Source organism: Cyprinodon tularosa, unplaced genomic scaffold, assembly GCF_016077235.1.
Source record: "Cyprinodon tularosa strain WSP-4 unplaced genomic scaffold, ASM1607723v1 ctg981, whole genome shotgun sequence".
Classification (NCBI taxonomy): domain Eukaryota; kingdom Metazoa; phylum Chordata; class Actinopteri; order Cyprinodontiformes; family Cyprinodontidae; genus Cyprinodon; species Cyprinodon tularosa.
In genome coordinates, this window is record NW_024039764.1 from 45096 (window position 1) to 60059 (window position 14964).

The following is a 14964-nucleotide window of genomic DNA, read 5'->3' on the forward strand; positions in this document are numbered from 1 at the left end:
AGCTTTCCAGCTTTAACCTTTCAAACTGTGTTTTACTTCAAGTTCCTTTTTTATTTGCCAAGTTAGCAAAAAGACTGAATAGGTAACAAAATGAAATATATTTGAATATTTACACGAATGTGCAAACAAAAACAATACACATCTACTGCACCTTTACTTTACAATGAATCAAAACTCATTTCCCACTTCTTGTCATTGTGAATATTGACTTTGATTTTACAACCAGATGTTCCTTAAATGGAAGTTATGAGGGGGGTGTCTTAGTTTAATTTTCAAAAACGGTAAAAAAAAAGAAAATACAATAATAAAATGGGTAACTGTTCTTTCCCCATTTCTACTCAATTTTAAGGGGAGTGCTGACCTAGTGCTTAAGTCAATGCGCTTGTGCTCTGAGAAGATTGAAAGTAGCTGGTTCGATCCCCACAGCCTGCATTCTGGCTCTCTGAGCAAAACCCTAACCCCACACTGCTCCCCATGCGCTACACAATGGCAGCCCAATGCTCCCCGAGGGGATGGGTAAAAAGCAGGGAAATTAATTTCCCCACTGTGGGACAATAAAGGGATTTACATAATTAAAATTGACTTTCATCACTAATCAATCAGAGGGGGAAATGTTCCAAAAAAACTAAAAGTTTTAAGATATATAACAGAAATACATTTCCAACTTTAATGTATTTTAAACTGACAGATGGAAACATTCACAATCCAGTGTAACCTGGCTCAGAGCGGAATACATTCAGCTCCGTCTCTTTTAATGTGTTAAACAGCTGCACAGTGACAGTACTTCATTCTGCTTTATACCGAGACCTTCACTCTCCGCAGGGAGCAGGTAACAAGAGGAGATATTCAATCAGATGGAGGTGTAGTGCCTCCCAAAGCTGGAGAGTCTAATCTTTTCTGGCAGGATGATGTTTACAGAGTGCTCCGGCTCTTCCTGGCTGGTGCTGCCAGATTCTCTCAGCAGGTGTTCTCGCTGCTGCCGAACAAGCTGGCTGTACTTGGCGTTGGCCAGCCACGTCTCACAGCGGCCAAAGAAGACTATTCCTGTGGTACCCAAGATAACCAGGACGGTGAGCAAGGCCAGCATGCCGAAGCAGATGAGCTGGCCGTGGGTGACAAGGACACCGGAGGAGTGGACGGATTCCTTCAGGGTTATCTTGAGCAGGTCTCTCTCCGGTGGTCTGAGCAGCTTGTGAAAGGCGTGAGCAGGAAGGGAATAGTGCTGCGGTGTGATGGCAAACTCTCTGTGCTCCACTGGTCTGGGACTCGCAGGCTTGGTTCGCGATCTCTGTCTGTGATGAAGGGAACAGGTGGTACCTGTGAACCCTTTCTGACAAATGCAGCGGAAGGTTCCGTCAGGCTGACCGACGCACGTCCCCTCGTTGGCACAAGGCCTTCCCGCGCATGGAGAGAGGCTGCTGGTGTCATTACAAGTGAAACCGCTGAAGCCGTGTGGACAGGTACACGTGAAAGCCAGGCCGTGATCCGTGCAGTTGCCACCGTTCAGGCAGGGGTTCGGCTGGCAGCTGCCAACACTGATGTCGCAGAAGGGTCCGGAAAATCCAGGGGGACATAAACAGGAAGGGTCGGCTGCTGCACTGCTGGTGTCTAAACAAGTGCCGCCGTTTTGACAAGGAGATCTGGGGAACACAACAGGACAAAATGAAGTCATTGCAGAGAGAGAACAAAAAGGCTGCTAGTCAATATTCAACTTCATCCCATTTACATTTTATTCACATAGTAAAAGAGCAGCAGAGATGAAAAGAAGCAGAGAGTTTAATTGAGGTACTTTTTTAATAAGAGCTCATCTGAAGGTCATTTTAATTAATCTGCCTGTTTTAGATGCAGGTCTTCAATTTAATATACATCGTTCTTAGCAGAACGCAAAACTCACAGATTTACCAAAGACTGAAAAATGAAGCTGAAAAAGGGCTTAGAGGTTATAGTAAAAATGTCCAACTGAATGAAAAAAAGGCTTTTCCTGTCATTTATGATGAGCACTTTATGCTTTTTAAGCAGCTTAAAATCTCAGACATGAATAAGAAAAATCAGGAACTTCAGCACGGTTGGTAAAATGCAACAATATTTTGACTCTCATAAACACAGCTACCAAAACATAGGCAGTTAATTTGGTAATAAAAACTTTGGTTAATCAGACGTTAAAATTCACTTTAATATAAAAACTATTAAAAAAAGAGCTACAGTGAAATTATAAAATGAGTTGCTAAAGATCAGAAAAAAACCCCGTAATTTTAACTTTCCTATAAAAAGATTTTAGACATAGCATTATAAGGAGCGTACTGCCTGCTTTGTCTGGGCAGCTTTACTCTTGGGTGTCAAAAATCAATGCAGCACTATTTAATTAAATGGATGATTTTTCTCTCTCTCAGAAGGTCACCAATATCTACCGACTCTTGCTAATACCTTATACATGATTCAAGTGTAATGATGCAGCAATGTAGGTAACTGCTCTTTAGGGTAGAGGTTTGAGAGAAACAGTCTATAAAACAGGATTTAGGGATGTTTCAAATGTTCTGCTAAAATGCTAAGATCCAGTAGGGCTAACCTTAATCATCATAAACAAATATGACGTCTTAATTTTTAATCAGATTATTTATATTAACTTCTTAGGGATATTCTTAACTTATTGAGATGCACCTGTAATACTTATTGGTATTCTTTTACACTAGCATGCAATTGCCCTTCTCGCTAATGAAAAATGGTATGCCTCATTTTCTGCAAATGAAAAAGCTGAACCCATGACCGGATAGAAATGAAAGAAGTCTCGGCTATGCCTCTAAAACAATCTACCGGCACCAACTTGTGCGGTGTATCAGATCAATGCAGTCATGCTTAACAGACCACAGACAGATGAAAGCCTGAGATGGAAACCAATCAATATTTCCAACAGTACTTTGGATAATTACACAAGCCTGGAACACCTTGTCCGAGTTGATCTGAAGAAATGCAGCTCTTGCTTCGCTTTTCCAAACCTCCATGCCTCATAGAGCAGCTGATGAATGTAAGATCTACGGGCCAGGCTCTGGTGTTCTCATGCATCATAACTAAGAAAGTTATTTTGCAATAGGAAAGCCGGTGATTCAGTATTGATTATTTCTTAAGTTGATATTTTCTAATCATTGCCTACTGACAGCATAAGCAATGAAAGGTTGAGGGTTTGACAGCCTGTCAGCTGCATGCATCCCCAGAGTCTTTAACAGTCTGACGGGCAGGAGGAGGATTCCTGTGGGAGAAGTTCAATTTGCAACCCAGCAGCAGTAAGGAATCTTCCCCAGCTTAGAGGAGTGCTCTTAAGCTTTTCCTTAGATGCAATTCAAAACAACAAGAAACTTGTTGACATTGACATTAAAGTTTTATTCATCTGGTTGGAAAGCTATGTTTTAACTCCGAACTTCATTTATTGCATTGCCTATCCTTCTGAATGAGACAGAATATTAACTGATTCAACACATTTTGATTGGAAAAGATACCCAGGAAGTCCAATGTCTTTATATCAAGATTATTTATGAACTAGACCTTCATTTTGGATCAGGAGACATCCCCGGCTAACCAGAAAGATCAACATAGTTTCTTTGTTAAACAAGTCTTTAATACCTAAGGTACTCACAGCCTTTGAACCTTTTCAAGTTTAAATCCGTTACCATGACAAGTGTTTACCTAGCAAGCAAAATTAATTGTTGAGAGAAGCCAATAAATGAATCAGACTCGAATACAGAAACTCTCTGAACCAATGAAATGCAGTGATGTGTAGGACCTCAACCAGAAGCAAAAACAGACATGGCTTTACAAGTGGACTTGGCTATTCAGTTAGAATACCCTCCCTTTCTTTTTGTACAAAATGGGCAAAAAGGATGCAATTTGTGCCTTAGTGGATGGGAAAGATGTCTGCATGCTCTTCCTGACCAGAATTGGAAAGAATGTGATTAATCCATTAACTCCCATAGTTGTAAAACAAATCAAGAATGTAATACTTCACAGCTGCTACTGCGATTGGCTGAAAGCTTGAAATGGGAGAAAGGTGCCACTTTTTGATCTACCCCATCAGCTTGAATTGTATTGAATGTCACAAACACTTTCCACATTAACCTTTTTTAGATGGATACTGTATAGATATCAAATTGAACAACATATCAATCTGGCTTATGCCAGGAAAACCGCAGTGTAACAGTGTATACAGCAACTTAATCAATGGTGATGAAGAGGAGGAGATGCAATCATTTCAACAAGTTGTTCTGGAGGAAGGACACATCTTAAAAGATACAGGACAGCAAGGCAGGGGATAACTGTGTCAGAGAACATTGGTTAACAACATCCTGATGACCAAAAAACAGCAGAAAGGTCAGGGAGAACGTTGTGGAGTTGTTTATAGCAGGGTTAGGTTATAAAATATCCTGAGCTTTGGACATCTTGCAGAGCATTGATAATCGATCATCTAAATATGAAAAGAGGATGGAGGAAGTGCAAGCCTGCCCTGGCAAAGCCTTCCTCTAAATCAGAGGTATCAAGCTTCACTCCTTGAGGGCTAGTGTCCTGCACATTTTAAGACTTGTCTCTGCTTCAGTACAGCAGAGTCAAATTATCAGGTCATTAGTGGAACTCTGGAGGAATTAACTGCATGCCGAGGTGGTAAATTTCTTTTATACAAATTAAAGAAAAAAAAAAGAGAAAACCATGTCTCGGATTGAAACCCTTATAAGAAAAAAAAATGGATATCTTGAATCACTATACTGGATCCAATGTCTGAAAACTGTTACATCATTTTGCCTTCAGCTTAATTTATCTTTAATAAACTTTCATTAATGCTAACCTGGTTAAATACAAGTTTAGATTTAAAATGTTTAAAAAGCATTATTTGATGTCAATTGAAAAAGCCTATAGCTTTTATTTTTCCTTCGGAATTATGAGTTTAACTCCATCTGTATCCCCTTAAACTGTGACCAGCTTTCATGCCACGGCTAAATAACATCACATCCTGTCTTGCTGTAAGGTTGTTTGTTCAGCATTAGATTTTAACAATGTTTACAATTTGCGCATTGACCAAATTTTGTATCATATTTGCAGTGATCCTACATCCCTTGTGACGCAAACAGAGCTTCAAACAGTGAACCTTATGAGCTACATAATTAACAGTTCAGGGGATGGATTCTCCCACCTGAGCTGTGGATCTCTGCATCTCCTCCACAACAACCATAGGACTCATTATGAATAAACATTTAGTGAGGGCATAAAATGTGGAAATGTAAAGGCATCATCAAATATTTTAGAAGACATCATTACAGCTGCCTGCATCGCTCTAACTGAAAGTAATAAATGCAGCATGCTGACCTATTAGTTTACATCCACAGTGCAACATTGGTGATGCATCAATAAGCGTTGGCAGAGAGAAAAAAAATACATTTACAGCTGTAGCATAAGATTTTAGCAGGTTTGAGCAAGAAATATCAATATTTTGCTCTGCATATTTTCAGTAATTTTGAAATTACATCAAATTCAAGATAAAAATATCAATATTTTCCATTTAAAGTACTGATCAGTGTTCCAATTGATAAAAAAAACAAAGTTTCTCAAGTTGCAAACATTTTATGGGAAATACTTTTTTTTTAAAGGCATTGGTACCCATTTAGAAGGCAGAGTCCTTGCTTCATTTGGCAGTTTTCTCCAGTGTAGCCCTGGGGACAGAGACACAGGTATCCTCCCTCTCCTTTCTCTATGCAGGTGGCATTACTGGGGCAAGGTTTGGATGAACACAGGCGAATATCTGTTGCAGAAAAAAAAATAAAATACATGCAGTTGTCAGATGTTTAAGCTCCATCACAGTATGTCTCTGCCTTTCTGTGTCTGTTATAACATCTTCTTTGTTGCCACTCTCTCCCACTCTACCACCACATGGCAGCAGCATTCAGTCGTCAAAAAAACAAAAAAAAACAACCAAGTGTATAACAGAGGCGATGCACACACATGCTCGGGCAGATTATGAAAGGTAGCGTAACTTGGGCAAACTGTGCCCAAAATACCCCATCTGGAAAAGTAGGAACTCCTTTCAAAAAGTCTCTGTTCTTCGTTTTGCTCAAGGGTTCAACATTGAAAGACTCAATAAATTATTCCAGAAATGTGTAATCTTTGCATGGGTTTTGTTTAAAAATAGCATCCATTGGACACTAATGAGAGCACATACAGTGTCAAGGTCCTAATTTCTGTCTGGTAGAAATATCATCGAAATCTAGAATATAATAGTTTTAGTTAAAGTTCATTTTATTAAGATTGATTTCATGGCATTTGCTGAGGATCAGCAGCCGTGACTCATGCTAACCTCTGAGGTGGAGGCGGACAGGCAAAGGAGGGAGAGCTTAATGAGACTCACCTTGGTCACACAGACTGCCCACCCAGCCCTCTTTGCAGATGCACTGCCATGCTTTCTTGCATGTGCCATGCAAACAGCCAGGAAAAGGGATGCAGTGGTCACAGTTCTCCCCTTCCCATCCAGGTTTGCACCTAGGATGGGAGAAAAAACCAAGCAGGTTTTAACTATCTGAATATAACCAACATATTGCCGGAGCACTTTCAAAAGTATTAATTTGAACTGATTCACAATTATCTATGTTTTTTATACAGATTTTATGTTTTTATTTTGTGGCAGGCTGAATGAGAAGTACATGATGCATTAGTCATCGAAACTCCTAAGTTAATACTTTACAGAACCACCTTCTGCCGTAGTTACAACTGCCGCCTGGTTTGGAGCATGTTTCTACCAGCATTACACATTTAGACAAAGAAAATGTAGCATTTTCTTTACAACAAAAAAAAAAAAAAAAAACACCTTAGACTGAAAAAGGTTTGATAGAGGAAGTTCGTAAAGATGCATTATTCCAGACTTGTCACGGAATACTTGTCAGTTCTGTTTCAGCACTCGATTTTGACAGGCTTATGAAACATGTATTGTTTTTTATCAAAGCCATTTGGAAACTTAGAAATAAGAATAATGTGAATCAATCTGAATTTAGATTCTAGAAGAAAAAAAGTCACTTGTCACAGTAAAAGATTGAGCTGCAAAACAAAAAAACTTTAAGTCCTTTTCAAAATGAGGCTCTGTGCATGCGTCATAAAGGATCCATATGAAGATTGTTTTTTCACCGATTGAGAAACCTTTACTGAGGTAGATTATAGAAATAAGGTTTGACAAACACGCAGAATATGAGCCAACTGGAATCAGGTAATTTTACAAACACACCTGCACTTCCCCAGCTTCTCGCAAAACCCATTTTCTGTGCTGCACCCTGCGTTGCATTCCCAACCTTAAAAAAAAAACAGAGACAGGGGGAGAAGGACAGCCGCATTTTCCCCCATCAGCAATCGAAACACACAGAAAACATAAAAAAAAACAATAAAATATTTATCCCTCTACTTTCTTCCATTTACACCATGAATAAAACCAGGACGAAAACAAAAAACACATTTAATGTAATGACTCAAATCCCTTCCGGTCGCAGTAATTTGTCTCTGAGGATTATTGGAAATCACAGATTACCTTTTACTATTCCCGTCACGAGCAGAATTAAGACCACCCCGATGAGATGCATCGTAATTTGAAAGAAGACGACTCTCTTTGTCCTGCGGAGAATGAAAACACATCCGATAGCAAAAAAATAAATAATATATAAAATCTGATTTCCCACAAGTTTTAAATATAAGAAAAGACATATTTCCTACATCAAACTTCACAGTTGTGTTTAAAATGAGCATGTTTTTGGAGAACTCTGTTCCTTTAGTGACTATTGCAGGAAATTGTGACAAAAAACTAAATTATTAGATCAGGTAAAATTAAGTTATGAAATAATTAGTCATTTCATTCTTGGAAATTAGTGACGCACCTGAACAGTGTGCGTCTGCTCCACAACGTATCCATTATGCGTGAGCATGCGGGTAAGAAGGGTGAAAAGGAAGATTTTTGACTAAAAGCACACATCATGTCAAAAACCCTTAAAATCTAACATTGGCATATCTTACCTATGTCATGCAGACGCTCTGCCTCCAAACACCTTTGATCATATTGAAGTGGTTTCTTCTTCTTCTTATGAGATTTTATGGCGGTTGGCAGACTTGTGAATTGTGCATTACCGCCACCAACTGATATGGAGTAAAGCAAGAAAACAGGAAACGATTCACCCCCCCCCCCCCCAAAAAAAAAAAAAAAAAAAAAAAAAAAAAAAAAAAAAAAAAAAAAAACCTGTGTAACTTAAACCAACATAATACTAAATCACATTTGCCCATATAATTTTAATTTACTCTAGGTCATCGTAATTCTGCCAGTTTCTGATGGTCCCATCGGTCCTCCCATCATGCTTCCAACCATCTCCCAGTTCAAATCTTTAATGTCCAGATATTTTTCTGCAGCCTTCACTATTATTTTGATTTTTTCAGTTTTTTTTGTTGTCTGTGCAGTACAATTAATCACTTCTACCATGAAAAGAACAAAATTTGTCTTTTTAACAATTAGTGAGTCTTCATCAATTTTTGGAGATTTCTCTAGAGGTTTGGAATTTGCTGTGTGTTGAACTGTAGGTTTGGGTTTTTCTGACTGAGATGGGATCCTTTTTGCAGCTTCAGCGTAGGTTATTCCGAGCTCAAATTTCATTTTTTTAATTTCCTCAGACCTTTTGCTTGCTTCACAGCCGCGATAAGCAGCAGTATGTTCTCCACCACAATTACAGCATTTTATTTTAGCTTCTTTTCCACATTTTCCGTACTCATGTTCTCCTGCACACCTTCCACACCTCTGTTTCCCTTTACAAACTGCTGCAATGTGACCGAATTTTTGGCATTTGAAACATCTCAATGGTGGAGGATTGTAGATTTTGACATTATAGCTTATGTAACCGATGAATACTTTGCTTGGTAATTGCTCTTCTTCGAATTTAATTAACACCGATAAACTGTCAGATCTTTCTCCGTTTCTTGTTGTTTTTAACCGTTTTACTTCTTTTACTTTTGCACCGCTTATGTTTTCCAGAATCTCTTTTTCAGAAATTTTTAGAGGAACTCCTCCAATGACTCCCCTGCTGATCTTTTTGTTCTCCATTAGGCTGCACTGAACTCTTATCCCGTCAATTTTGTTGATACGTATTGCTTTGCCTTGCTGGGCGCTGTCTCTGCAGTTAATTAGCAGGTCTCCACTGTACAGAATTCTGGCACCTCTGACTTCTCCGACAAGTTTATTGATGGTTTTTGTTAAGTGAACCGGATTCCAATTTGTAAAAGAGTCTGCCTGATTAACGACTTTGAATATGACTTTGAATTCATTTTGTTGTGCTGTGGAATGTATGGTTGATCATCACTGGATTGTTCTGAACTAGATTCCCCTTTAACTGATCTCTGTTTTTTCCGCTTTTTCTCATTTTTTGATGTTGCTATCTTCCAACCTTCATTGTCACTATTTCCTTCTTCCATCCCACAAGAATCGCTTCCTGTTTCCTCACTACTCACGGCCCAGGACATCTCTCCACAAGCAGCTTCAAAACACGCGCCATGCACCACCGGCCTCTTGAAGTGGTTTAGGCTACTTGTTATTGTTTTATCCAGACAGCGTCCTCCTGGAAGCAGCACTACAGGTGCACCAGCGGTCTGATTGCTTCAGATGGACCTGCAGGTTTTGACGGGTCTGTTGGAGCTGCTGCGTCGTGGCGCGCGACGCACTTCGCTCCTCCCACTTAATGTGGGGGGAAATTGAGCAACCGTCTCTCCCTCTGGAAAGGGGTACAATTCTTTAATAAAATAGAACAGTTAAGTTAGTTTTTTCTTTCTTTCTTTCTATATAAGCAGAGGCGTAGCCAGAACATTTTTATAAGGGTGGCCAGGCAATAACCAATGTACACTGAAGGGTGGCCGAAAGCAGATAGGCACCAGAATCTTAGGGTCAGTCTACAGGTGCTGGTCATAAAATTAGAATATCATGAAAAAGTAGATTGATTTCAGTAATTCCATTTAAAAAGTGAAAATTGTATATTATATTCATACATTACATACAAACTCATATATTTCAGATGTTTATTTTGTTTAATTTTGATGATTACAAATGACAACAAATGAAAATCTCAAATTCATCATATCAGAAAATTAGAATATTACTGAAGACCAATAAAAACAAAGGATTTATAGAAATGTTGGCCAACTGAAAAGTATGAACATGAAAAGTATGAGCATGTACAGCACTCAGTATTTAGTTGGGCCTCCTTTGGCCTGTATTACTGCAGCAATGCGGCGTGGCATGGAGTCGATCAGTCTGTGGCACTGCTCAGGTGTTATGATAGCCCAGGTTGCTCTAATAGTGGCTTTTAGCTCTTCTGAATTGTTGGGTCTGGTGTATTGCATCTTCTTCTTCACAATACCCCATAGATTTTCTATGGGGTTAAGGTCAGGAGAGTTTGCTGGCCAATTAAGAACAGGGATACCATGGTCCTTCAACCAGGTACTGGTAGCTTTGGCACTGTGTGCAGGTGCCAAGTCCTGTTGGAAAATGAAATCTGCATCTCCAAAAAGTTGGTCAGCTGCAGGAAGCATGAAGTGCTCTAAAACTTCCTGGTATGTGGCTGCGTTGACCCTGGACCTCAGAAAACACAATGGACCAACACCAGCAGATGACATGGCACCCCAAACCATCACTGACTGTGGAAACTTTACACTGGACTTCAAGCAACGTGGATGAAGTGCCTCTCTTCTTTTCCTCCAGACTCTGGGACTTTGATTTCCAAAGGAAATGCAAAATTTACTTTCATCAGAGAACATGACTTTGGACCACTCACCAGCAGTCCAGTCCTGTTTCTCTTTAGCCCAGGCAAGACGCTTCTGACGCTGTCTGTGGTTCAAGAGTGGCTTGACACAAGGAATGCGACAGCAGAAACCCATGTCTTTCATACGTCTGTGTGTGGTGGTTCTTGAAGCACTCACTCCAGCTGCAGTCCACTCTTTGTGAATCTCCCCCACATTTTTGAATGGGTTTTGTTTCACAATCCTCTCCAGGGTGCGGTTATCTCTCTTGCTTGTACACTTTTTTCGACCACATCTTTTCCTTCCCTTCGCCTCTCTATTAATGTGCTTGGACACTGAGCTCTGTGAACAGCCAGCCTCTTTCGCGATGACCTTTTGTGTCTTGCCCTCCTTGTGCAAGGTGTCGATGGTCGTCTTTTGGACAACTGTCAAGTCAGCAGTCTTCCCCATGATTGTGTAGCCTATAGAACTAGACTGAAAGACCATTTAAAGGCTTTTGCAGGTGGTTTGAGTTAATTAGCTGATTAGAGTGTGGCACCAGGGGCCATCAATTTTGAACCTTTTCACAATATTCTAATTTTCTGATATGATGAATTTGAGATTTTCATTTGTTGTCATTTGTAATCATCAAAATTAAACAAAATAAACATCTGAAATATATGAGTTTGTATGTAATGTATGAATATAATATACAAGTTTCACTTTTTAAATGGAATTACTGAAATCAATCTACTTTTTCATGATATTCTAATTTTATGACCAGCACCTGTATATCAGATTGTCAGAGCACCTCAGTAGTGGGGGGAGGGGTCGTGTGTCACGTTTCATCTGGACAGATACAGGGGGCGCTCTGCTGGAGGAGACCTCCTCGTACCCGTCTGCCGTTTAGAATCACAGATCTCTGTCATTTAATGCAGGCAATTCTTTTTTTTCCAAAGTGTTGCAGAGTTTGTGAGACAAATGTTCTGTTCTTTAAGGTTTCGTGTTTATATCTACGATCTGCAAAGGCCAAATTATGTACAGTGTGTTGAATAATGAAGCAGCATTATCTGCATGTTGATGTTTCTCATCTTTAAGCTCAGAATTCAGGTATACTTTCTAAGAAAAAAAACATGTTTTAATGGTTGTGACAAAGTGGTATCGTGCCATAAAATGTTGATTTGTTTTTCTTTTATACATCCGTTCCAGCCGAGGCAAATATAAACACACTAAGGTTTTTAGGTGCCTCTCAACTTTAATGGCGTTAGAACCACCAACTTTAGTGGGTTTTGTCAGGATTTTGTCCAACAGACCAACGCAGGCGTAATGAGACTGTGGAAGGGAGGTTGAACAAAGAATCTGGAAAGTGTGGGGTGCATTTCTGTCCCTCTGAACCATTTGTCCCTGCAGACTCCTGAGGTGCAGACAGGTTGGATAAAAAAAAAGTGAACAAATTTCGATCCTGCCAGATGCTGAAATAGATTTAATCTCTTGACCCTCCGAGCACATAATTGATTTAAACATTTATTTATATTTATGTTTAAGGTTTGTTTACTTGCTAGAGGGTTGAAATTGTCCATCCTAGATGTTATTCGGTTTCCTTTCGACTGTAATAAAGTTAAACTTATCCTTCCATCAACTCTGACCAGCTTCCCTGTTTTGGGGAAAAAAGTAAACCCACAGCATGATCTTGCCACCACCATGTATCTTGTTTGAACATTTGCATCCTTACAACCCCACCCTGAGCTTTAAAGCCCACAAATCAAAAGTTACTTTCCTAGATTGTGGTTCAGCTGGTCTCTGCACATTAAGAGAATGTTGATCAAGCTTTATCTTCCTCTTCGTATTTGAATTATAATCCTTTTTGTGTTCTATCACAGAAAACCCTGTTAAAACACACTGGAGGTTGTGGTTGTAGGTGTGATAAAAAGAGAGAGAATTTAAGTTACATTTCCTCTTTCTGGAGTAGTTCCTGGATCAGGTGTATTTTAGGGCCTTAGTGGCGACATATAGGTGAAATGCAGCGCAGAGTAAGCGTCAGGTTCACAGCACCCAGCTGGCATCGTCTCACCTTTTAATCCGCTTTGCAGCTTTTGCATTTGCGCAGCATCCCGTGCATGCATGTTTGGCTTTTGAAGGTAAAGGGGTTGTTTTATGTGTAGTTTCTATTGAGACAAAGAGGAGGCCGGCGGATCCATTGTTTTGCTTCTCACTGAATGTTCGAGCAAATCCCAGGAATGTAGCCGTTCCGCGTCCGCAGAGGAATCAAAACTAGACGCTGCTGGGCGCGGCCACGGGGCCGGCTTTGGGAAAAGGCTCCTCATTCCAGATCTCATCCGTCATCTTTACAAACGTAACTTGAATCCTCGGAGCTAAACAGTTGGGCCTCATAAACACGAAGCTTTCTGATAGAGACAGACACTTTATTAGTGAGTTTAGCTTCTTTGACTGCCGACCTGAAATCAGAGCAGCAGCTGCAGCGTTTCTCATCATTTAGGAAGCTGATGATGAGGTTTGACCTGAATGGCAGCAGCCTGGTTTCTGGAGTCTTCCAGCGTGTAATCAGCATCACGGAGGCTTTGAAGCAACACATGTTCCTTCCTAATATCCCTGTTGAGTGTTTTAGGAGCTTAATTAGCTTCATCAGTCAGAGAAGTTGTTTATTTTTCTTCTTCCATCCCTCTATGCTTAGGAAAGTGTTAAATCTTTCAATTTAGCTCTTTGGCTTAAACACTGCAAAGTTACAGTCACAAAGATAAATAAAGTTGGACCAAATTAATGAACACAAGGCTGTTCCATTGCATTTTTTATCATAATCTTAAGATATTGTGAGTTAATTTATCAGCAGTTATTACAAAAAATTCTATTCAAAAAAGTTAAAATAACTACCGTTCGTTTGGGACTTTTTATTGGTTTATTTTGTTCTAGAAGTAGAGTGGATAGTTTGATGCTTTAAATACATAAAGTAGGAATCGGTAACATTTTCGGTGTAAAGAGTCACTTCTGCCCTTGATTCTAATAAAAAATCTCCAGTAAAGGACCGCAGCGTTTCTATTTTAGAGTTCTAGATAAACGAAACTCAACTTTTACAGATCAAGACTTCTGCATAACAACCAAATCCGCCTGGTTTAACAGCGAGCTGCTGTTAAACTTTGCTTTTATAAAATCAAATCATTTCACGTTTACTCAAGGTCTAAGTGAAAGTATTTTTAACGCCAAAGTGATATGAACTTATTTGATTTAAACGAAATATAAAATTGATGGTAGTTTCCATTTTAATAGGAAAAACCAAGGAAAAAATAAAAAGGGTATTTTTTTCTGTAAAACAAATTTTGTGAATTTTCACACTGTGTGAAACTTGTGCACTTTGACACGGATCCAATAGAAAAACACGCATGTAGTTAAACATGTGTCTCAATCAGTGATCTAAAATGTCCAGTTCTTGTTTTTAAAATATTGTAAAGTTTCATAAGGCGGGATCAATCCACTCATTAAAAAAAAAAGGAAAAATTTACCAAAATAAAAGGGCACTGTGTGCAGGTGCCAAGTCCTGTTGGAAAATGAAATCTGCATCTCCAAAAAGTTGGTCAGCTGCAGGAAGCATGAAGTGCTCTAAAACTTCCTGGTATGTGGCTGCGTTGACCCTGGACCTCAGAAAACACAATGGACCAACACCAGCAGATGACATGGCACCCCAAACCATCACTGACTGTGGAAACTTTACACTGGACTTCAAGCAACGTGGATGAAGTGCCTCTCTTCTTTTCCTCCAGACTCTGGGACCTTGATTTCCAAAGGAAATGCAAAATTTACTTTCATCAGAGAACATGACTTTGGACCACTCACCAGCAGTCCAGTCCTGTTTCTCTTTAGCCCAGGCAAGACGCTTCTGACGCTGTCTGTGGTTCAAGAGTGGCTTGACACAAGGAATGCGACAGCAGAAACCCATGTCTTTCATACGTCTGTGTGTGGTGGTTCTTGAAGCACTCACTCCAGCTGCAGTCCACTCTTTGTGAATCTCCCCCACATTTTTGAATGGGTTTTGTTTCACAATCCTCTCCAGGGTGCGGTTATCTCTCTTGCTTGTACACTTTTTTCGACCACATCTTTTCCTTCCCTTCGCCTCTCTATTAATGTGCTTGGACACTGAGCTCTGTGAACAGCCAGCCTCTTTAGCGATGACCTTTTGTGTCTTGCCCTCCT

The 14964-nt window shown here is 39.7% G+C and overlaps 1 protein-coding gene across 3 annotated transcripts; it reads right to left on the reverse strand.

The window, feature by feature from the left end:
* Nucleotides 1-264: 264 nt before the first annotated feature.
* LOC119777149 (protein delta homolog 1) lies at nucleotides 265-9664 on the reverse strand. Of its 3 annotated transcripts, none has more exons than XM_038275942.1 (8): nucleotides 9572-9663; nucleotides 8026-8080; nucleotides 7890-7904; nucleotides 7547-7629; nucleotides 7250-7313; nucleotides 6383-6513; nucleotides 5638-5779; nucleotides 265-1640 (listed from the first exon to the last, which is right to left on the reverse strand). In XM_038275942.1, the coding sequence occupies exons 4-8, from the start codon at nucleotides 7596-7598 to the stop codon at nucleotides 851-853; spliced, it is 1179 nt and encodes a 392-aa protein (XP_038131870.1). In that variant the 5' UTR covers nucleotides 7599-7629; nucleotides 7890-7904; nucleotides 8026-8080; nucleotides 9572-9663; the 3' UTR covers nucleotides 265-850. The 3 variants fall into 3 exon arrangements, with proteins under 3 accessions (XP_038131870.1, XP_038131871.1, XP_038131872.1); XM_038275943.1 differs by having other exon boundaries at nucleotides 7890-7907; nucleotides 9572-9659; XM_038275944.1 differs by lacking the exon at nucleotides 7890-7904 and having other exon boundaries at nucleotides 9572-9664.
* Nucleotides 9665-14964: the final 5300 nt, after the last annotated feature.

Excerpts from the sequence above, each read along its gene's own strand:
- LOC119777149 (XM_038275944.1), bottom strand. The coding sequence starts at position 7,598 with ATGCATCTCATCGGGGTGGTCTTAATTCTGCTCGTGACGGGAATAGTA. Across the intron at positions 7,314-7,546 it reads CGTGACGGGAATAGTAAAAG|GTTGGGAATGCAACGCAGGG; the intron begins GTAATCTGTGAT and ends TTTTTTTTTAAG. Across the intron at positions 5,780-6,382 it reads GGGCAGTCTGTGTGACCAAG|ATATTCGCCTGTGTTCATCC; the intron begins GTGAGTCTCATT and ends TTTCTGCAACAG.